Below are 24,728 nucleotides of genomic sequence, written 5' to 3'. Positions count from 1 at the left end.
GTGTCAGAGCGTTGTCCAAACCTGCTGTTACAGTGTCCCATTTGTACATCAGAATTCAACTGATACAGCAAAGGCTGCAAAAAACACATTCAGCCACTTAAGCCTCTTTGGAAAGGACTTCCTTACTTATCCAGGAATGGGAGACAGTAACACAATTCCTTATCATAATTACAAGTAATTCAAAGGGATGTGGGGAAGATCTAATAAGCAAAGCAGCCCTGGTTTTTACACCTGCTTTTGGGAACAGAATGAAAAATCTATTTTTTTTCTGTTGAATTAAAAAACCCAATACAATTCAAACAAAAGCACTCTAAAACAAACCATTAAATTAAGCCCTTCACTTCACAGAATTATTTTTCTATGCACATGATACTGTGCTATAAAAGCATGACCTAAGAGCATCCAGTATTCAAAGTACCTGCTGCATCCCAGGCATCTTCTGGAAAGGTCCATCTGCAAAACTGAAACATGTGCTGCCACTGCTTCATTTAGACTCGGCCTACTTGTTGCACTTCTAAAACCTAAAGGCATAGAAAATACAGAAGCAAGTGCTTTTAAAAACATTTGCCTCAGGATGACAAAGAAATCACATCTCTGCACTGCAGCAAACATTACTGGGAAAAGCACTATCTTTACCCCTGGGAGGAATGAGCCTGGAGAGTTGGAGTTAGATGGAGGGAAAAAAAGACTAATTGATATGCTTGTTTCTCAGAAAGAAACACATTTTTACTTCAGTTTGTCTATATTTTATGCTATGATACTCCTTGAGGGATAGGAGAAAATTATGTATTTCAACATTTAAAGTTGAAAAAAAACCCCAATATATAATGGTGTAAGAAAATTGATCCAGAACAGTGAGAGTAAGCAGCAAGTTCCAAAAATTGACCAAATTTAGACAAAAATACACTATTTTCCATACCACAAATTAAATTATTTGGATTGCAGTTGTTCCTACTACTTTGAAAGCATTGACTGAGCAAGCATGAGGGTCATCAGCTTCAACATGGGATCCCTTGTGCCAGGAGGGGCCACAGTGTCACTCCCTGACTACTCTGCAGAAGTGCAGGAGGGGGAAAAACAACCACCAAGAACCACAGGAGTTTCCAAATTGCACCAAATGTTTATTGTTAGTCTAGTACATTCAATATCATATTGACTAGAATACAGTAATTCAAAATATTTTTGGCGAATTGAAATTTTTTAAAAACCATTTCAAACACTCCAAAAAGCAATGCCATGAAAAATTAACTTAAAATTAAAACATATTCAAGCCATAGTTTCACTTTGGACTACAGAAAACCTTTACACGTATTTTAGTGGTTTTAACAGTACTGCATTTCAGCAAAATATATGAACTCACAACAAGTGGCAAATATTAAAATAGACGCAATGTTAAAAAACTGAGGCATCCAGATGGGTGAGGCTGTTGTAGCAGGAATGACCTGCCCAGCTCTTCCCTTTGCTCTCTTTTGGGGCAGTTCATTATTCTGCTGTGGTGGTGCCACTTCTCTGATCATCTGCTAACACCACACAGCAATTCCTCAATGCCTTGAAATTTAAAGTTTGTCCCTCCTGTATATTCTGTATACAAATGTAAATATTCTAAAACCTGTGGCCTTCTGGAAAAATCTAAGTGAAACTGGACCTTTAAGACATCCCTATCTTGCTACTTACTGTTTGCAGACAGGCAATATCCAGAACAAAATCTGAGAAAGGCAACACATTTTGGTTTTGTTTTTTAAATACTGACATGAAAAACTGAGTAAATTAGAAAAAAGGATAAAGTCAATCTTAATATAAGACATTCATTATTTAGTGGGACAGGATACAATTACTGGACAAACAATATTACAATGACTCTTCTACACTGGTCATTAAAGCACATGTTCTACAGTCATGACTTGCTACCACAGCTGGATTTCCTGTACAGACAGACAGCAATAAAGACCAGTTTTACTCTGTGTGAAGCCCCAGAATGATGAGTGACACCACATCAAGCTCCTCAAGCTCTGCCTCCTGGAAGGCTGTGCTTGTGAAGAACCACAAGCTCAAGGTGGTCAGCAACGCTCTGAACCTGCTCTGACCAGGACTGCCCAGCAAAAGCACCCCAACAAAAGCTGGTGGGACCTGGTTCTGTTGGTCAGTTTAAATCCCTCTGGAAATCCAAGCCTTAATGTTACAGCACTGGAGAAATTACTGACCCTGGTTTGGACAGAGAGTATCAGCTGCCCCTTCACAATGCCCAGCCTTCACCCCAACCACTGCCAGGCTGGGCAGCGTGGGTGGCACTGGGAACCTTGAGGAGACAATCACCTTGACTATTCCTTTTTAAAGCACTTCATCACAAATAAAACCAAAAGAAGGTCTGTTTCCTGTAGTGGTACTACAGACCAGCAGAATGCTGCCATGTTAGAACTCAGCAGAATCGCATTTAGATTTCAGTTTGTAAAAGTGGTTATTACACCTGTAACACAACCTCTGGAAGAGGTACAAGGTTTGCTTGTCAGGACAGGGTGTGGAATGTAATCATTTCTTGCAAGAGTTTGCAACATGAGTAGCTGCATAGATGACAGTTGTGTGTCTTCAGTTCAATAAATGTACTTCTAAAGTTTACAAAAAAACACAAAAAAGTTTCTATAAAAGTCACATTATACCAAGATATGAGTGGTAAAAGTAGATTAGTTGTCTGTGATTCATGTTTAAGAAATGACTAGTGGAAAGGTGATAGAAACCAATTTCAAATCAAGAGCATCACGTTTTCACTATTGCACTGACTTCACCATTTGAATCACTAATTTAGAAAAATTCACGTAGTTAAAAATTGTAAAATTAAACTAGGATACAAAATTTGTTTGTAAACATCAGGCAGCCAGTTCTGCTAATGTGGAATGGACTCTCAGTACTGCAGTACAGTATCTTGGTTATTTACAGCACTTGCCATGTGATGGGCAATGGCAGGACACAAACATCAGTTCACAGTAATTGTGTTCACAGAACTACCAAAGTCAGTGCAGTTTTGCTGTGCAATTTTCCAATTTCCCCGAATTCCTTACGTCAAATAATACTGTTACAGAGGCCAAGTGCAGATTTTTGACATATATATATATATATATATCTCATAAGTGACGAATTTTGTCTGCAGGACTTCTGTAAAGGTACTTCCAGATGGCGTAGTAGTGGACAGCAGCTGCCGTGGCCACGAAGAGGTGCCAGATGGCGTGGGCAAACGGGATCACTCCATCACTCTTGAAGAACACCACGCCCAGGCAGTAGATCAACCCTCCCCAGGCAACCTCCTGCAGCCCCTCCGTGTTGGTCTGTCAAGGAACAGGGACAGGTCAGGCCGGGGACCAAAGAGTTTTTCATGAGAAAAATGCAAAGTGCTTTCCCCACCCCGAGCAAAGGAGGGTGGGGAAACAGCTCAGAACATCTTGGACAAATGAGGAATGCAGTGTATTTATAACACACCTTGGGAAAAGCACAATAATATATTTATATACTATGTCCCAACAGCAGTATAAAAATTGTAACTCAAGAATTAACAAAAGTCTGATGTTGGCTTCATGCTCGTTAGCAAAGACAAACAAGGAGACAAAGAAAACCACGTTACTCTGTGCAAGGGTGAGTTTAACGCAACTCCTACTAGTTGGATGAAACACCCAGCAAGGCTTTGGTACAGCACAGCATTCATGTGGGACAGTTAAGGCATTAGCTTGAGAAGGGTCAGATTTATATTATTTATATTTCTATTTATTTTGTAATCAATATTATTTAAAATGTCTAACTATAAATAAATAACAGTCAAAGTTTTGAAGAGGCCAAGAGCCAGGAGGATGCACCAAGAAACCCAAGCTCTGTTTATCTCCACAATGCAGCCCAGATTCGGCCAAACAAGACATCATTTCACTGAAGGGTAAATCCAAAATATAACCAGCTGTATTTGGTTCTTCTGCAGAGAATATTTACAGTTATGGTGGACTAAAATGGGTATCTTTTCAGAAGAGCTGCACTGAACTCAAGTTGGTTATAAAAGGCAAGTTTGTTTGTTTGTTTGTAACAGTCACTTTCCTTACCATGGATGTCACTACCAGAGCAGGAGAAAATCCCATCGCTAAATAGAAAAAGAGTTCAACAATCTTATACCTAAAAAAGAACATTTGGAATCATTTAAGGAGGTGTATGAGAGCATGAACATTTCCTTCAACAGTAAAAACACCCCCAAAAACTTATGATAGCATGGGTCCATTAGATTATTCAACAAGCCTTCCATGCAGAGACACTACCAATGTTTTATGGCAAAATTAAAACTAGTATTTATCTGCATTGCACAGTTGCAGGCAATGCCTTCTCTAAATACTGCCTAGATGCTTCCACTTGTATTAGGTACTAGTGACAATAAAACATTGAGACAACTTTTCTTACTGAATGAGAACCTTAGCAGCTTATCTCCAAAACAAAAAAAAAAGTTTGGTCTGTTCTCTGAGGATGATTTTCAGCTTAAAGTTATATGCAAAGAATAATTCTTACTTTTCATGGTAGAGAAATACATAAAGGGTTCCTCCAGCAGCCATCAGCCAGATAAACCATCTCATGTGAGATGCCAGAGGTCCCAGCTCACGGAGATTTAACCTGGAGGTGCAAAGATTTCCAGAGACAAAAGTGATGAATGAACAGATCAGACTGACAGATGGGCAGTGGGGCTTGATAAAAACAAATAAATACTCAGAGCTCTGACTTCAGCATGATGGGGGAGCAGACACTGGGACATTGTACCCACAGAAGGCAGAAGGTGTTTGCAGTGATGGGAGGGAAGCATGAACTGGGCTGTGTGGAATATAAATAAACTACTTCCTGATGTTTTCTAACATTACTTTCTGTTCAGCAAGTCCCAGAAGGTTACATTACATTTCCTATCACAGAATGTGGTCAGCTGCAGATAAGAAAGTACCTATAGATTTTGGAAAGCTGCAGGGCCAAACTGTTTCCTTGGAAAAGCCTCAGTTCTGAAGCTGTTTCTTACCATGGTGCGTATGAGGCTGCAATGAAGATGTAGATCATCATCCTGTCACACATGTGGAAACAATGCTCCATGGTCCTGAGAGAGAGAACAAGTCACCATGATGGGTTGTGCAAGGATTTCTGTATCATCTCATTTTCCTGACACACTCTGGAATTAACTCTGCAGAAAATACCATCAGCTCCATAACTTCTTAAAGCCATGTGGAAGGAGTGAGGCATGGAAGGGCTGAGCACTCCTCCATATTCCTGTCTCCTTCTCCACTCCACTATGCACTCTGCTCTCTGGCAAGGAGGCAGAGCTGTCATATCAACTGCCTAATCCAAAAACTGTTGCTATTTAGTGACTACTGGCTAAATCCAATTTACAGCCCACAATTATACAGGGGTCATAATGGGACCAAAAAGTAAACTAAAACGAAAAATAAATAATAAATCACATGTCAGTTATGCTATTGCTGCCTTGCTCCCAGGGAGGCTTTCTGCTGGTTAGCTGGCTATTGTATTTGAATTCTCTTGGCAAACTCAGGGTTTGTCAAAGCATTTGGCCATGCCATAGTCCCAGACAGTGTTCTCATTTCTGCAATGGGGTATTATCCATCATCCACTCAGATTATGTTTTTCCCGTTCTGCTTCTGGATTAAGAGCCACTAGGGCCTCCAAAAACACATGTTTTCATTGTGAAAAAGCAGCAGATGCTGAAGTTGATTTGTACATGAGCTTGGCTCAGTATTTCTTCCAACAGAATCAAGGGTGAGTTTTTTCACAATTCAACAGAAAGTGCCAATGCAGCTTCTGTAAAATTGTTTTAGACTGAGAAACGGTCACAGAACAGAGCGAAATGTACCTTAAGTGACTCTTTTTCCAAGACACGATGTGGAACACGGTGGAGACGATGAAGAGGGCGCAGAGCCCCACCCCGTACATCCAGGCCGTGATCTTCTCCCAGCGATCGTCCGACAGCCGGTGCAGGAGGGCACTGCCCACGATCGCGGGCACAATGAGGAACTGGGGAAACAAAGGGACACTGTTCAGTGCTCCCCGTGGTGCCACCCTCAGGGCAGCACCAGCAGAGCTGCAGCCAGAACATATGGCTTGGCCCCATCCAGAGGGAGTTTGTCATGGAATTTTATGACACACCAGCACCAAGACTTGGACTTGCCTCAGACGACAGTTTTATCCATTTGTGCTGAACTTCTCCTCCCATGGCACCAGGGAAGGTTACCAGCTCCTCTTGCCATGACACAAAACCAGACAAAACAATTTGCTAAGTCTTAGCAGTGGTTTTATTTTCACATTCTGCTTTGTTTTTTAAAACCATGTTGCTATTACTCCAGATTGGATTTAAGCCACATCTTGGGCATAGAGGCAGAGCACAGGACAAACCAAAATATACCTGAATCCCAAAAGAAAGAACAAAGCATCTAGCATTGTGCAGTGGAGAGAATTAAGCAGCAGTTCTGCAGAACTTGGGTTTTAGATATCATAAATAAATTAGCTGCAAACTTCTCCCATGATTAGATTCTTCATGCACAAAGATGTACTTTTAATGCACTGTATCCAAGCCTGTTGCCTTTCCCACCTCCTTATCAAGCATTTTTAATTCACATCTTCCAAAACAAGCACTGTTCAAACATCATGATGGAATGAGAATTAGCATGTTTGCATGAAGCATCCAAGAAGTGGGCTGCAGGCTTCATATACTACCCTCCCTTCCAGAATGAATTACATAATGCACCTTTGTATCCTTCAGGAAAAAAGGAAATAAAACAATGGAGGGGAAGGAGGAAATAACCCAAACAAAAAAAATCCCCATGTCCAACAAGTATTTAAAGAAGGGAAGCCACTGGTTCAGACTTCTACCCCTCTCCTTCCACTATCAAGGCATATCTTTATCAGGCTTCTAGTTAAAAGTTCCACAAAAAAAGTAAAAATGTCAAAGTAAAAGCTGCACAAGTTCCCTGCCAGGCCCTACAGTGTGTCTTAAGATGCTAATTTGTTCACTCAAATTGCAAATAAGCTTCTTAGGTTAAATTCTCATAATTTAACCCAAGTTTCATATGCTAAACAATAAAGCCAGGAACAAGCAATGTTTAAACAAATCTGGCCACTTTGCATTTCAGGTTTGATAGCTCAGAGAGCAAAGTTCTGGTCTAGCCTGCACTGTCTGTCCTTTACCTACTTACAGACAAGAAGAAATCGAGGCTCTGATCAGTGCAGAGGGTGCAAAGCAAACCAAATAGATTTGAGAAGCAGCTTGTTGATTCAGAGAGTTAACAACAATAAAAAAAGTGGCTTTTCCTTCTGGCTTTGAAGTAACATCAGCTGTAGCTTCATTACTATTATATTTTCCTGTGTTTTGCAAAATTTAACACATTTATGCCAAAAGCTGCAGAGCCTTCCAAATGAGAAATATGGCATTGCTTTATCCACAGCATTGGGACCAGAGGTGAAAACACTTTTAAATGAGACTATGGAAGTTGATTTTGTGCACTGAAGGCCAAAAATAGTCTGCCAGTCTGACTTCTCATTAATCACAATCCATAAGTTTCCATACACATATCCTGGCCAGCCCCCAAATTCAGGAAAGGTTGAAGTGTGTCACTGCTCAGAGATCAGTTCCTCCTGTTTTCCACAGATGACACGGAGTGTAAAGTGTGGCTGAAGCCCTTGAGACAGCCAGGAACTGATTGGATGTGACAGCTGCTCCATGGAGGTTTTGCAGGAGACAGGAGGACACTCAGCCCCAGAAACTGTGTTGTAGCCATGGTTAAGCTGTGCAGTCCCACCACACCCACAGTCATCCGTTTGTTTCCCAGTTTCTAGGGCAAATTTCAGTTTGGACTGAACTTGATAGAGAACTAAAAGGTTTCAGGGAGATTGTGTACCCACAACTATGAGGGAAAATAGCAAATCCCTACTAATTCCCTACCAACAGCCAAGGTATGAGCTGCTCAGAGACAGACCATTTTATAGGAAGGAGGCTCTCTTTGGAAACAAGATTTAGATACTACACAGAATAACTTCCATTTCTTACACAGATAGCCCAGCTTTTTACTGATCTGCTAAAAATAAATATTCTACAAGTTAAGCTTTCACTTGGGATGCTCGAATGGCCCATAACAAAGTTCAGTGTCAATCAACTTCTCCCAGTAATTATTGTATCTAAAGTAATAGGGTTAAAACAAATAAGTACTTTTCTCATAACCTCTTTCTCTGCACCTGCAGAATGAGGAGTGGAGCTACAAATGAGCACAGGAAAGAAGACCTGACTTAGCCCATCTTTTGCCTTGTCCTGGCTCTGAAGAACAATTTTATTCTCCCAGGGAACAGCACTCCAGAAGCACTGACTGCTTTTTTAAAGTATTCTGTTTGGAAACACTTTCCCCTCTGTGCCTGATAGGCACCATGGGAACAGTCAGACTAAACAAGAGATGTTTTATTACTCTTTTTTTTTTGACCAAAAATAGCTAGATTAAATACAAAATCCAGAAACGATACCCTGCTGTTTCAGCCAACTGGATAAAAGTTCTTTAGATACCAATGCCATGACAGAGAACATATGGCACAATGGGCTCCATCCATCTTACAAAAGAAATATAGAACTTGAATTGACAAAACAAGGCAGAGTTTTCCATGTTCATATTAATCTCCAGTCCTCAGAAGGGAGAAGCAATTATCAATCTTTTAAAAGGAGGGGTATTTACCTAAAAAGCAGTCAGAGGATCAGAACTAAGGGAAAGAGTGGGATTGTGCCGTGTCATTTCAGAGGGATGACACAGCGTTTCTAAGTTGCCAATATTCCCAGACAAAAATGCCAGCCACAGTTCACAAAATCTCTGCCTATTTTATCAAGGAGTGCAACTCTTCCAAATGAGTATCATCAAACCCAGTAACTTAATATACTGAGAACAAACCCAGAACCGTGATACTCCAAGTTACTAATTTTAGCACCTTGATTAATCCTGGCTACATCACAAGTGGGGCTGGAAGAGAAATTTACAGAACAGGAGAGAAGGCAACAGTTTTCTGTTTTCTAGAGAAATGCCAGGACAAAATGAGACAATAAAGTTAAAACCCCTTTGCAATAAGGAGGAAGACAGAGGATTGAAATGTATTTATTTACATCTATAGGCAGGAATCTTTAAAAAGAGACTTGGGCACAACGCCCTTGTGATGTATTTTTGGAAACCAACTACCATGAATTTTAGGGACACAATGAACAAAAAAGCCCTAAGGCAGAAAAAAAGAGGCTGAAACAGGAACCTGTAAACCTGAGCAGACCAACTTTCAATTACACTCTGGTTACCAACTTACAGCAAAGTTTCTTCCATCTGTCTGGGGTTGCTAAGGATTCTGCTACATTGGCCAGTATTTGCCTTGTATTTTTTATTTCTGTAGACAATCTTTAAAAATCTGTTGGAAATTTTGCTTCCGTGTTTAACATTCCAGGCATATTAAGTTATTTTCTATGCACATCATGTAGTCAGCAACAATGGCCTTTGATGCACGAGCCACTGCAGCAAACACTGAGTTACTGCTGCAACTTCACGAGCCTTTCACTGGGGGGGAAACACTCAGGGAGTTAAGATGGTTCACACTCTTTGGAAAAGAAAACAGAAAGACCAAGAAAGCTGCCAAAAATCACATGGGAATGTAGAGGGAGCCCTGAAGGACTGTGCCATCCCCACTGCCTGCTCCAGCAGTGCCCTCCTGAAGCCAAGGACAGCCTGTCCCTACTCATCAGAGGAGGCTCAGAGGTGACCTCAACTCCCTGAAGGGAAGTTCTGGCCAGGTGGGGGTTGGTCTCTTCTCCCAGGCACTCAGCAATAGGACAAGGGGGCACGAGCTCAAGCTCTGCCAGGGGAAATTGAAGTTGGAGAGCAGAAAAAAATTCTTTCCAGAGAGAGTAATCAGGCATTGGAATGGACTGCCCAGAGAGGGGGTGGATTCCCTATCCCTGGAGGTTTTTCAACTGAGATTGGATGTGGCACTGAGTGCCATGATCTGGTAAAGGGACTGGAGTTGGACCAAGGGTTGGACTAGATGATCTCGGAGGTGTTTTCTAACCCAATCGGTTTTATGATCAATTTTCCTCTCAAATGAGGAGATCACTGTCATAGAGTGGGGAGCCCATGGGCAACCTGGACAGTGCAACACACAGTTGCTGTTGTAGCCAGGTGGAATGGAGGTATTTTCACCCTGGAGACCCCTCCTTGATGCTCACGTGGCCTGCTAAATGTTCCAGGTGGCACTTTTTAAATATTTATACTACTTCTATTTTGCACTGCACAAACCCTGCCTGGAATAGAGACTATGGTTTATTTTATGAATAGCTCCTCCTTTCAAGGCAGTGGGAAGAAACTTTAACAGCAGTATTAAAGCAAGCCATGTCTGAGGTTTTAACACAACAGGGCCTATCTTTTGTCTGATAAACCTTATGCACACTAGGTGGTTTCCTGATGAAAGAGCCATCCCTCCCCTCAGACTCAGATTACCTTACAACTCCAGTTCTTACCATCCCTGCTTCTCTCATGCACTGTTTCCTTCCTGTTCTTCTAAACACAGAGAACAGTCTTTTCTGTCTCTGTTTTCAACTACTGAGCTGCCCTTCCTGTCTCCTGCTGTCTGAAGGCAACTCAGTCCTTCATTTAAAGCTAAAAAAAAAAAGAAAAGATCAAGGCACTTTAAATTGCCTTACTATTTGGAAGTTTGAAGATGCCTCACTATGCCACAGAAGTTACCTTTGAATTATTGTACCAAAAGGCTATGCCTGGGATTTTGTAACCTCATTAATCATTGGCTTTTTATTTTTTATTAAGCTGCCTAAACTGACTCTTGTACATTTTTAAGTCTAAAAGCAGATGGGACACCTACTGAGGAGTACAGCCCCCTGATAAATTACAAGTTGACTGCTTCTCAAATTATGAATATATGTCTTTATTCCAAACCTTTAAGGAGAACCACTGCTTAACTTTGTTTTGTAGAATCATCAATGTCTAATTGAAAACTCACACTCGAATCTGAGGGCAAAGACTCGTCCATTTGGCTTTCCAACATTTATTAAGCCTGTAACAGAGAGAGCAAACATCCCCCCCAGCTTTTTCTGTATAATCCACTGTGCTATCCCAGCCTAGATTCACATTTCAAGGCTTCAATTATTGATCACATGTTAATTATTGCACCCAACTTTAACAGGTCATGGTAGGTTTTAGCACGTAGTTTTAACTGTTCAGGAGGTAATTAAACAGCATCACCACAGACTGCAGCATTCCCAAAACCAGTGATACATGCTGGCTGTAACCTCCTGCTGACAGGCAGGAATAAGACCTGCCTGTTTTTCTACTGGGTGAAAGCTAAAATTGCTAAGGAGCACAGCAACTTCTGCCAGATATTTTGAAATTTAACTTTTTGGCCAAAGTAAACAACATTTGCACAAGGATTATGAGATAAATTACATAGTTGTGCTAACTAACAGAATGTTGCTTCATTCCCTAGGCAAATAAGCATCTATTTACATAATGCTGTACATGAGACCCTTGCCTTAAGAACACAGAAGCTTCAGTTAATTTTTCTATGTGTAAACCAAGGTGATTCTGTTTTTACCAGCACCACAGAGTTGTATGTTGCTTCTTTATAAAATATTCACAAGGGATCCTTAAGAACAGAGTTCTTTCTAGAGCTGAAGAGTCCTGGGCACTACCTTGAGCTTTCATATCTGCAGCTCCCTCAGACACACGGGAGATAAGGGACTGAGGACAAAGTCAAACATACTTCAGATGTTTGGAGTCAAACAAGGGATTGAGGAGAAGCACAAGCTGCTTTTATAAAAGGGCAAATGCTATCTTAAAAAACAAATAAACACATTCTTAAGTCCTTTTAAAAGTGCCAGACAGCAAATTAAACTTCCTAATTACTAAAATAAAAAGAGGGGACTGCTTTCCTTATTCTGTATGTATTTATCATATGTTCAAATCTAGAATGAGTCTTTACATTATGAAAAGCAGGACAGGCTTGGAGTTTTCACAAGGCTGACAGCACTATTAGTGCCTCTCTGCAAAGATGAAGCTTTCCACTTCCAACATGGATAAAGCTTTCTTGTACTTGCAGTACCCAATCTGCACAATATTGTGAGCACAGAACTGGGAAATCCACCTTGCAGGGCTAACTAGTGGCAGCCTATATTCTTTTTATCATAACCATCCTTTGACTGAGACAGAGACAAAATAGAATCATAGAACCAATTGGGTTGGAAAAGACCTCCGACACCATCAAGTCCAATTCTTGGTCCAACTCCAGTCTCTTTACCAGATCATGGCACTCAGTGCCCCATCCAATCTCAGTTGAAAAACCTCCAGGGATGGGGAATCCACCCCCTCTCTGGGCAGCCCATTCCAATGCCTGATTACTCTCTGGAAAGAATTTTTTTCTGCTCTCCAACTTCAATTTCCCCTGGCAGAGCTTGAGCCCGTGTCCCCTTGTCCTATTGCTGAGTGCCTGGGAGAAGAGACCAACGCCCACCTGGCTAGAACTTCCCTTCAGGTAAACTAACTTCCACTTAGAAAAAGGAATGGAACTTTGGTGAAAAGGAGTCTTATGAAGCATCTGGAGCTGCCAGGGATTCAGAACAGGGATCAGTCATCACCAAACATCTAATTTCCTGGGCTGTTACAGCCAAAGCTTATATGCACAAAACCAGTGAGTTTGTAAATATGAATACACTCAGGCAAAGGTCAGCATTGAGCAATCCAAACCCACAAACATTTACTGAAACATCTGGTTAAAGAAAAAAATAAAAGAGCCCAAAAGCCCTGTACTTACTGCATGTGTGTAGCAGTTAGCAGCGTGTTCATAGCAGGTGGGTTTGTAGCGGCTGTTGGCTGGAGCTGGGTGGTTCATGAACCTGTGGAATAATTAAGAGGTATTTTTAGGGAAGTTAATAAACCATCTCTTGGAGTGTCATGAAGAAATACCTTCAACCCAGTGGTGTGAAGAATTATAAGTACAGACATGTTCAAAGCAGCTGTCATTTAAACTGAGTTCTTCCAGGTTCTCCTTACCAGCAGCATGTGTTAAATGAATTCCTGTGACTGCCTTTCACAGGGGTTGGGTCTCTTTAATCAGCCCTTCCCATACAGCAATCAGACTCCTTCTTTTATGACAGCTTGGTGAGATGAAGAATCAACTATTTCCTATTTAAATTAGATAATATGGACTCCAATTACTTTGAAAATATTGACTTCATCATAGCTGCCCAGGGTTACTCTTGTTCTTAAAACTACAGCAACATTCCAGTTCTACAACACTTTAGAATAGGCCTGGACACTGAATTTTCGAGCAAGAAATATTTGTGTTTGAAGCATTTGATGGCTCATTTTTTCTTTAAGGCCAATCCTATCTTGTGTCTATAACCAAGATTCAAGATACACAGCAATGAAAGAAGACTCTAATGGTCAAACCTGAGGAGGAAAAATGTCAAGAGGTTTACCACAGATATTCCACCTTTTTCTCCAGGAATTTTCAACCATTATCTAACAAACAAACAATCACATCAAACACAAACAGAATATGATGGAACTTGAGAAAGTTTTGAAAGGACTTGCCAATGCAAACGTTTCGTTTTACTGTATGAAAAACCCAAAAACATTGAGTTGTTTCTGTGAAACAACACAATGTAGATCTGTTTAGAAACACCTGTAAAAGACAGTACACACCTACATGCAACCAGTCAAATCAGAGCTCAGAGCTGCTCCAGAACCATGTCTGTTATCCCAGCACAGCTGACTCTCCTATAAAAGTGATTCTCCTTCACTAATAATTCCATTTACTCCAGACTGTTATAAACCATGCACTGACACTTAGTCATGTACCCAACAAACCAGGAACAGCTTCACAACAAATACAGAACGTGTCTGTATAGTCACAACTGAGAGCAGCTTTGTTAGCAGGATTTATATGGGAAGCTTGTTAGACAAACTGTGGTCCTTCCCCATGTACCTCCTGGTTTAGGTCAAAATGGGCCCTATTTTTATGACATCCATAAAATACTGGTTGACCTCAAACCAGGAAAAACAAACAATCAAAAAAATCCAACTGAAATCTTACAGTTTAAGTAAGCAGTTCCAGATTTCTGGGATATTTCACTTGATTTTCTTGGCTGATTTATTAAGTGATTTGTAAACCAATTTTTTCTGAACTGATATACGAAAATGTAGCAGAATGATAAATGAACAGTGTCACGATCCTCCACAAATTGTGGCAATGTCAAGAAACAGTTTCAATTGTTATTAATACAAAGCATAAGAAAAATGTGAATTTAATTCACAGACACCAAGTATAAATCGTTGTCAGCAAATTTATTGACTCCCCAGAAGTTAATACATGGTTAAAAAATGTCAATTCTTTTGTCAGTGACAAATGGCACCTCGTTCTTATCTCTAAGATGACAAAGACACCGTCATCATATACACAGACTCACAGAACATTTGGGAAATGTTTTTATTGCCCAGTGCTTACAGGTCTTCAACAGCTGCTCAAGACCATCTCGGCATCCTCTGAAGTTGGAACATTCAGTTTACTCAGTTCTGCTTCCAAGTTAGGAAAACATTTAGAAATAAAAGCATCTCTTGGCTCAGCGAGTGACCAAGCTTAGACTGCCCTTGCCCAACTCCATAAATTCAAAGTCATGGGAAACTTTTCACTGATTACATCTAGAATATTATTGCATTTCTCTGTGGTGGTACCTCAGAATTTTCACAAGAAGTGAAAAATAAAAAGTAAAAAAAAATAAACCAAAGGGGAAGTACCAAGAGCAATAAACTTACACTCAGTGGTAGCTTTGGAACAACTCCTGTTGTTCCAAATTCCTATGTAAGATATTATCATCATATAAAAATCTACAAATAATTGAAGGTAACCTGCTAATGGGATCTACTATTATCCAGCAGAGGACTATTCTTAAATTTTTTTCCTTTTATTTACTAGAAAATATATTGCATCTTTCTAAAGCAGTCACAACAGAGCTTGGGGTAATGTTAGATGTTAGGCAGGATTATGAACAAACACTTCAGAAATTAGAACCTCTTACTCTCAGTAATTTAAAGGCAGTTATTAGCAGTAAAACAGGACACAAAGACAGGGACAAAGCTATCTTTGCTCTGTTATCTCCACAAAGGGCTGGGTTTTCTTCCCTTTGTTTGTGCCAGCACAGGAAGGATGCAAATATTGGTTCATGTGTGGTGACTTCAGGCTGGCAAAGCAGACAAGCACCAGATCTCAGAGGGCTTCACACTTACAAAACATTTCCAACATTTCTTGTTATTTTTTTGGGAATAACAACAAAAATGGCCAGGAACACGGTTCCTGAAAGCTTTACTGGGATCCCCCAACACTGAAAAGTCACTGTTTCTCCCTTACAGAAGGTTCCAGCAGAGCCTCAACATCAGCAACACTTCACCCACCCCCCTCACCTACAGGTTTATATCAGTAACACACACACTGGTGTGTCTGGGCAGGAGAGAGTTCAGCTTCACCTCTACCTTAAAAACCAGTCTCAGACACCCCAGTACCACCTTTGCTGTACATCTGATGTTCCTGCATCTCTCCCTTCTGAAAGGTGTCCACTGCAACAGGCTGCAGGACCCAGGTGCTCAGGTCACCACTCACAGGCAAGGCTATTGGCAGAGCAAAGTTTCAGGTTGTTTCCTCCTGCCTTTTGAGAATTAATTATTTATAAATGTTGTCAGAACAACTTCAGAGGGAGGATCATAAAAGAGGTGGTTGAATAGGGCAGTAATTCCAGCCAAAGCTTCCTTTCAGTTTGTTTCATTTCCAGTTTGACAGTTCAGGCTTAATGTCTTAAGAAACAGACCTGAAGTTTGAAAATAGCTGCTCTGTGATATTACTGAAGCACACATCAAAACCAGGAAAAATTATTTTGACACATGCTGTTAAAGGCAGTCATATAGTCCTGGAGTTATAGATATGTATGACATTGCAACAGGAAGGCAGAAAAATGTGTTTACAAACTTATTCACATTCTAGAGGCAGAAGCAGCTCTGTTCTTTCTTAGAGATAAATAAATAAATAAACCCCACCCCACCAACAACGGGTGCCTCTTGTTTTCTGCCACGTGAATACTGAAACACAGGGACATTGTTCTTCCTCCTATCTACAGGTCACGTTTGTCTCTTCTGGAAAAGATAATTGTGGGAATTATAATCCAACCTTCCTAAAGTGGAAACTCAATATACGGCATTCAGATGGTGTTTACTCCTCCACAAAGTCTCTCTATAACACATTAAGGTTTTGTCAAATGCAGGACAGTCTGACACAGTCCCACTGAACTGGACTACAGTTTACAGGAATTGTCTTTAAGTGAAGCCTTTGGATTCTCTAACAAATCTCTGATGCATTCTTTAATTGCAGGTCTAGTGAAACTGGAGTCATTTAATCAGGGGACATGCACCACATCTCACAAGAATGCATAAATACTTCTCCATTTAAGAGACTGACAATCCAGTATCTCCAAGATAAAATATTAATGCCTCCAATACCAGAATATGAAATTTCAGAAATTAAGAGACCAAGAACTGCTTGCAGCCAGCCCGGAGAGCAGGATGCTTTCACACTGAATTGAGCTGTGAGCTCCTTTTCACAATTTAAATGCATCCTCAACAATCAAGATCTGCTCAAGGCCAAGGAAGTCCAAGCTCCAGAATTCCACAGCACACAAACAACCTTCTTTGATGAGCACATTCCCAGTGTAAGTGGAAGAGGGGTATTGAGAAAGACATATGACAATTTAAAACAAGAGGGAAGAAATTCATACCCCTCCCTTTACACTGCTTGAGCTTTGATCTTGAAATACTTCAAATATTTTAAATGCTAAACACAAGGACTGATCCATCCTTTGTGAGATCTCAAGCTCCTATTCATTTCCAAGGAGCAGATGCTGCCTGTTTCACAGCAATTCCAGAATTAAGAGAGGACAGTGTCTGGGAGACAAAGCAGGAGGAAAATCTGAGGGTTCTTTGCTTTGCATGTTTTGTCTTTGCATGCAAATCCAGCTTAGAAAAATAAACTATAAAATCCCAAAATCTATTGCACGTCTCTGTAGGGCATTTGTCTGGCATCACAGCAAGCTTAGACCCCAAACTGCAGAGGAGAAATCAAACCTCGCCTTATTCATGATTCCCATCTGCTGAATGAATTATTCTTTTAAGGATGAAGCAAAATGTCAGTAAAAACAGCAAGCACTGATACTGGCCTCGAAGATCTGGATTTTTTAGTCTTTTCAGGAAGCATATTTCCTTTATGCAGCTCAAAAGACCTCATACTTCCTTTTACCAGCATAAAAGCACATTACCCCTTTTTGTGTCTTTCTTTGTGCTTTCCAGCAGCAGGAGAAGCCATTTAGACATAATAAACCACAAATAACAGCATATGGGAACCTGCAACAGAGTGGGCGTAACTCCACAAAACCAGCATTAGCACACATTAAATGGGGTTAAAAATTGCTTCAGTATCTAAATATATACTTCAGTATCTCTGTGTTATCTAGGCTCTTTGTTTCTGAGAGGAAAACAGCAAAAAAAATCACAAGCAGGTCAAAACAGATCAGCACTACATTTTTATGATGAACATTTAGGTATGATTTCGAAGAGAATCTAAAAAGATTCATAAAAAGCTTGCTTGCTTTCAACAAATTGGGTGATATTTCCTCTTTACAAATTCATTCAGTTAAAAATAGAGACATATTCCTCTTCACTAGGCACCTTCCTTCCTGGATTTGGCAGTATCTAGTTGTGGTTTGTAACTGTTCACATCATCTTTACTATCACTGAACATCTGAGGCACAGAAATAATTCAGATCAGTACAGAGGCAGTTCCCTTATTTGGAAATATCAGTGAAATCACACGCTGTGTGAAGGTTCATGTACTTACAGCATGAAAGGCAGATGAAAGGAAATCTGCAATACTCTGAGAATCCATAAACAACTGTGCTATCATGCATAGATCAGGTCACGGAAAAAAGAGCCTGTGCATCCCACTGCCCTCCCCAAAGGTCCTCAACCTTCTGGGAAGTACAGAAGGAAACATTCCAAGTGAAGGGTGGGCAGCAAGGGGTCCCCCCAGGGGCTGCAGCACATCCGAGCTCAGGGGCAAGGCCAGCTCAACAGCCGAGGTGTGGGCTGGCACAGAAAAACCACATCCGACTGCATTTGCATTTTTTCTTCTTTCAGTTCTCTCAATTTTATTTCCCTTTTAGCACTTAGGTTTTAGTTTCCTGAAGCTGGTGAAGGGAGAGCAGGGCAGCCCTGCAGCCCTACCTGCTGAGAGAAGCCACCCGAGAAACTGGCCCTGCCCAGGAGATGGACTGTCCATCAACAGTTACCACACCTTGGGCAAGGAAGAACCTAAAGCCACAGATGTGCAAGTTTATCCAGGAACCATGACCGAAGTTACCCAGTCAACCCCTCCATAAGCAGCATCTTTTCAAGCTGAAAATGGGTTGATTTTTAAGCTGGAAGAGAACAGATTTAGCTTGGACATTAGGAAGAGATTCTTCCCTGCTGGGGTGGGCTGGCCCTGGCACAGGTTGGGCAGAGGAGCTGTGGCTGCCCCATCCCTGGAAATGTCCAAGGCCAGGCTGGACAGGGCTTGGAGCAACCTGGGCTGGTGGAAGGTGTCTCTGCCTATGGCAGGGGTGGAACTGGAGGATCTTTAAGGTTCCTTCCACCCCAAACCATTCTGGATCCTATGATTCCATAACCAACCCGCGCTGGGAGGCGGCTGGACAGGGATCCCCGGCGGGGGTCGGTCCGGACACGGACCCGGACCCGCAGCCACAGGTCGGGCCCGCGATGACACCAGGCCGGGTGCGGGACCCTCCGCCCGCTCCACGGGGGCAACACACAAACAAACACAGCAAGATACAAACAAACACATCAACAAACAAACAAACACATCAACAAATCAACAGACAAACCCCACCCGGAGCCCCCCCGTCTCACAGCCACCCCCTCGCACGCTCGGGAGGCCCAGCCCTCCCTCCCCTCCCAGCGATGCCGCGGCACTCCCGGACCCCCCACCCGGTGCCGCGGCCGCGGGTCCCCCATCCCATCCCATCCCATCCCATCTCATCCCATCCCCGGGGCGGACAGAGCGCGGCAGGGAAGGGGCTCCCTCACCTCCGGAACCGCTCGCGGAGCCGCCGCATGGGTCCGGGCCGGGGGGCTGCGGGGGGCGGCTCGGGCCGGGTTGCGGGCCCGCATTGGCAGCGCCGGGCGCCGGGCGGGCTGAACGCGGAGCCGGCGGGCGGCGGCCGCTTTAACCGGCCCCGCAGCTCCCGCTGCCCCCGCCCCGGCCCGCCCCCCGCAGCACGGCCCGCCCCGACGGGCGGGGAGAGCGATGGGATGGGGATGGATGGCAGGGGGAGCGCGGCCTGGGTAGCCCGGGAGGGCTGGGGGGAGCCCGCGGTGCCCGCAGGGGGATGGAGCGGCGGCGGGGGATGCGGGGGCGCTGCCATTGTCTCGGCTCGGTCACCCGCACCAGCGCAGGGATGAGGGCTGGTGGCAGCATGAGGAGCTGAGGGGTGTTCTGGTGATTTAAAGAAAATCTGGATATTGATAATATCGCCTAAGGAGATGCTCTGCTGTGCCTTATGCGACCGGAGTTGCCTATCCCGCACTGGCCTTTTTAGCCACCAGCACCATTGCAGGAAGTGTGGGGGGAGTGCCCTTCCCAAATCTTCGTTCCCAAAGCCTAGTCATGATGATGATGATGAGATATTGATAGTAAAGCACAATTTTACTACGGCCTGGCCATGGCTGGGGTCACGCAGGGGGCCCGAGCCTCCAACTGCCTGTCCACCAGCTATACAAGATTCAGCCTTTTTATGCAGTTAGCTCTGAATATTATCTATTACAGGCGCTCTGTGCATTTATCATTGAATTACACATTCTATTGTTTATATCTTATGTCATTTACTATAAGATTGTTTACTATTCTTCACCCCTCCTCTGTCCAGGTTCTGCTCCTCCTCCCCTCACTGTGTTAGAAACTTCTCATATGCTCCGAGCTGCTTCCCCAGTTCCCTTATCTTGTTGCACATACTCAAGTTAGCTCTAGTTCTTAACTGCTCACAGTTTGGGCAGGTCTTATTTGTAGTTATATTTTGCAAAGTCTCAGTAAATTTAAAAGCTAATAATAATATAGTTAAACTTTTAAGCCATATTATTTTGCCTTTGTTTCACTGGATGCTCAGGGGAGACCTTATTGCTCTCTACAACACCCTGACAGGAGGGGAAAGCCAGTGGGGGTCCATCCATTCTCCCAGGCATCCAGCGGAGGACAAGAGGGCACAGCCTTAAGCTGTGCCAAGGCAAGTTTAGGTTGGACATTAAGAAGCAGCTCTTTACAGAGAGAGAGTTTGGGCATTGGAATGGGCTGCCCAGGTTGCTGGTGGAGTCACTGTCCCTGAAGGTGATTAAGAAGAGACTGGATGTGGCACTTACTGCTCATGGTCTGGTAGACGAGGTAGTGTTGGGTGAAAGGCTGGACTTAATGATCTCAGAGGTCTTTTCCAGCCTAGCTGATTCTGTGATTCTGTCTTCAAAGCCTGGAAGCTGAAGGAGCCCTTCCACAAGGATGTGGCACAGGCAGAGCTGGGTGTCCTCACCACCCTGCCCAGAGGGTCCATCCCTGTGTGGAGATGCCCACCAAAACACTCCTGCTTTGCTGTCACATAAAGCTGCACATGATGGAGCAATTTACTCCTCTCTGAATTGACATGGCAGTGCTGAGACTGCTTGTCAAAACCTCAGTAGCTGTTCAAGTTCTGCTGCCTGTACACCATAATCTTATCTATTCAAACCAAACTTCCAAGCAAGGGTTATTTCACTAAATGAAGGCACCACATCAAGTGTGTTTCTGTTAGATGACTGTGTTGTTGCCTTGTGTAGTACAAATCAGGGCATGAATTAGGGGAATATTAAGTTCTATTCATGCTCCTGTCTTCTAATCCAAGATCTTGTTTACAGTAGGATTTTGAACAGTTCCAGCCCATGACAAAATTAGTAGAGGCACATAGAAGCAAACCACAGGTTTAGACAAATAAACCATACCTGGTGTCAACATCTTTTATAGTAGGACTGAGACAGATGAGATCTGCTGGCAGCTGCTGCCATGGTTTGTAAGTCATCTCCCCAGCCAAGCATGTCACCTCTGCCAGGTAACCACCCCCACCACAGGCAGCAGAGGGAAATGTCAGTGACTTGGCTGGACATGAGGCTAAATCTGACTTTTCATGGCCCTCTGCCCCATTTACCAACTCTTCCTCTGTGTCACAAGTAAGCAAAGGATTAGGTGATAGCAGCTTTGTAAACTGCAATGGCAAGAGTTGCCCCTCGGTTTCTGTAATTTCAGGATGGAATAAACCCTTCTGCTACAAATTGCAGATACTGGTCTGCACCAGGGGCTTGCTGCAAGGACAGCTGGGGCCACTGCAGGCAATCAGTTGCTCACCTTTGCTCAGCAAAGGGTAGAGGATAGAGCTTGTTGCTGGAAAGGAGAGCTCCTGAAATGCAGAGCCAAGCTAGTTCCCTGAGAGATACATTTATTAATCTCAGTGAGGTATCACTGTTAATAAGTTGGTACAATCTGTCATCTGATTTAACAGTGTCATTGGTAATAAGGTTTCATATTGCTTATGTTATCTGTTAATCCAAAAGGAGCCAAGTTGAGGACACCACTGAAGAGCCCAGACCTGCACACTCAGCTACATTTGAACAGCTGAAGTGTCAGCACTATCCCAATATCCTGGCTTTATTTTGAGGGAGAACTTGTGGTGGCACAGCTCCATTCCTGCTCAGTACCACACACTCATCCTTCCATTCCTCTGCCACTGCCCCAGTAATTTGCACTTTCAGGCTGCAAAAAATGTTCAGGAACATGTGACATAGTGGACACCATGACTGAAAGGTTTTGTGGTTCTGCTAAAAACCTGGACTCCTGTAAAATAAATGTGCTGACACCTTCACAGGTGCACACAGAGGTGTTGGATCCTGTCTCCATCTCCTCTCACTCTCCCTGCTATTCTTTGACTCTTTCTTCTGTATCTTCCCAAGCCACTCTCATGTTCATTTCCTTCCCTGCCACCTTAGACATTCGTTCTAGTCTCTACCAGCAAATGCATCACAGAGAGTTTTTCTCCTCACAGTTTTCAAAGCCTTTATTCTGTGGTCACATATCTCAAACTGGTGTAACTTCCTGTTGCTGCAGCATCAAAGGTGTACACATTCAAGATACAGTTAAAAATATATATAGTAAAAAACCAAAACACTGTTTCCAACTCGTTCCCTTTGAATGAAAATAAGAACACTCATATTGTGAAATCTGACTGAGTAGAAACAGGTCAAGAAGACCCTTAACAATCCTGACAGTGGTGATGAAACTGGAATATCTGGAACTGGATGTCTGTGTCTCTTAAGCAGAGCACTATATTACTCAGCACATATGTTGTTAGAGCAGTCCTGACCAACAACATGTTTTTAGGAGCAGTGACTCTTCTTGAACTCATCTCTGTAATTGCTTTTGATGATCTAATGAATCAGAATGCCTTACAAAAAAAATCACAACAAAAGAAACCCCTCATTATGCACCACAGAACCATTAAATCTAAATCCTAAAAATTGGCATTAAGCAGACAAAATTAAGGAAGCAAAAAACCTTATTAGTTCGAGTACTCTTACTTACAAAGTATGTAAGAAAAGAGCCTTCGAATACCCAAAGTCAATTTGATTAAAATGTTCATAAGACTAGAAATAGTCCTGGTGCACTCAGTCAGAAATGTATTTTAATAGATGAGTCAGGGTTACAAGAAGATGGAAGAACTTTTCTTACTGAATGCATCCCTGCTGTGGGGCACAATCAGACAGTGATTAGAAGGAGCAATGTATTGAAAATGAACAACAAAGGTCTCATTAATAGGACATTTAACTTGCTATTTTTTCACTGGGCAAAGAGAAATTTAGTTCTGATCAGGGCCGTGAGGTATTTGTAAAATAGATTGTCCAAAATGAACCTGGCAATCCAGGTTTGATACCCAACAGACTCTCATTTGATACCTAATAGGAGGGTTCACATAGCAAATCTGTTACTAATTACAATTCTTGACAGTCAGGAGCACATGAGCTGTGTGGTTTGCCCTTAATACTTCTAGGTCAAATTTTACCCATGCAGAATCTCCTGCTGGTCCTTCACAAGCACTGTCTACTTGCTTAGGGATGGAGAAATTTGCACTCCTGGACTATTTATGAGCATTAAATTGTCACATGAAGACATACATAATTTCTGAGTCAGACACCAAGTGCCTTTAGAGGATTATGCAAAGAGAGACACAAAAAGGGGGTCTGTAGTTTTCACTGCACTGCAAACTTGTCTTGGGTTACACAAATCCATCAAATGACTATCAAGGACTTGCCAAAAGCTTCCTTTTCCCCACCCAAGACGAAAATTTAATCGCCCCATGAGACATCAAGTGGTGAATGAAATTCTATCAGGAGGTTACCTTATTAAAAGTAAACATCTCACACAAAGCTGAGTTTCTCCTGGCCCCTTGGCGCAGACGAGCTCTTATTACGAGCCTGCACAATAACAAGGCTCCTGATTTGTTAAACAGATAACAGAGAAGCAGCTCCACAGCTGCCAAAACGGATGTATTAGTGACAAGACAGTGCTAATGTTTCCAGGTACTTACTTTTTGGCGTTGCCAGCAGTGACAGGACAGCTCTGGAGGCAGCAGGACACACACCGGGGCTCCGGGAGCTCCTGGCCCATTTAATGCAGTGGGGAGGTGGAGTGAAGCTCAGGGCACTAATGAGGCCCAGGGAACGAGTCTGACAGGTGAAACTCCTCTCCACTCCCAGGCTACACGAGAGAGGAAATCAAGCATTTCGGGTACATAAGGGTGGAGAAAAATACCCTTCTACCTTCTTTTGACTTCCTAACAACCAGGATATGAGGATCTAGCCTTCCTGTTGTAGGGGTGTGCATGATAATGGAGGAAGGTGATGGTTTCATTAAAGTTTGATTTGGAAGCTTTAGTGGTAAAGTTCTTTGCCTTCCTTGGATTCAGAGGAGGAAGAGTTTGGGCTTTGTTAACATACCTGAGGACATGTGGCTGCAGAGCTACCCTGGAAAAAGTAACTCTTGGGGTCTGAACCACGATAAGGAACCTGTGGGCTTTTTTTTTAATTCTCTCTGCAGACTGACCCAGATTTCTGCTTTATTTGACAGTGTTTTTGAGCTTAGTGTGAAGGAGAAGCATCACTTACTGAAATGCATGTCAATGGCCTTGTGAAACAAGCACTTCTCCCAATCTAATTAATAAGGTCATCCCACTGAAGGCAGGCTTATAAATAGCTTTCCAAACACTAATGGAATTAGTTCTGGCCCTGGACAACTTTTCCAGGGTGACACAAGTATCTAAGAAGGGCTGGCTCCTTGGCATAGGCAGCCACTTGCAGCAGAAATGTGGAAACATAAATATTTACCTGATGTTCCAGCTCTTGTGCCAGCACTAAACCTGAAATGGGATTAGAGCATTGCTGCTAATATAATAGAAAGACTTCCTGCAAGTAAAACAAGGGGGTTTAGAGGAATGGGCCTTGTATTGCATGACATTAGGCTGGATAATGAAATGTCAAATT

At 42.6% G+C, this 24,728-nt stretch overlaps 1 protein-coding gene across 3 annotated transcripts in view; it reads right to left on the bottom strand.

The window, feature by feature from the left end:
- Nucleotides 1-1,100: 1,100 nt before the first annotated feature.
- Nucleotides 1,101-24,728, bottom strand: part of MMD (monocyte to macrophage differentiation associated) — a 42,987-nt gene continuing 19,359 nt past the window's right edge. Inside the window, exons 1-7 of one of the 3 annotated variants that reach the window (XM_071573361.1) lie at nt 23,777-23,866; nt 12,838-12,919; nt 5,864-6,024; nt 5,021-5,095; nt 4,528-4,629; nt 4,074-4,143; nt 1,101-3,317 (exon numbers count right to left, since the gene is read on the bottom strand). In XM_071573361.1, coding sequence (XP_071429462.1) covers nt 3,117-3,317; nt 4,074-4,143; nt 4,528-4,629; nt 5,021-5,095; nt 5,864-6,024; nt 12,838-12,919; nt 23,777-23,856 — 771 coding nt within the window. In that variant the 5' untranslated portion in view covers nt 23,857-23,866 and the 3' untranslated portion in view covers nt 1,101-3,116. Of the gene's footprint in view, nt 3,318-4,073; nt 4,144-4,527; nt 4,630-5,020; nt 5,096-5,863; nt 6,025-12,837; nt 12,920-19,208; nt 19,367-23,776; nt 23,867-24,728 lie in introns of those variants that run through there. The other 2 variants (XM_071573363.1, XM_071573362.1) reach the window with 2 other exon arrangements.

This window comes from Pithys albifrons, chromosome 19, assembly GCF_047495875.1.
Source record: "Pithys albifrons albifrons isolate INPA30051 chromosome 19, PitAlb_v1, whole genome shotgun sequence".
NCBI lineage: Eukaryota > Metazoa > Chordata > Aves > Passeriformes > Thamnophilidae > Pithys > Pithys albifrons.
This window is presented reverse-complemented; position numbering and strand designations above follow the sequence as displayed.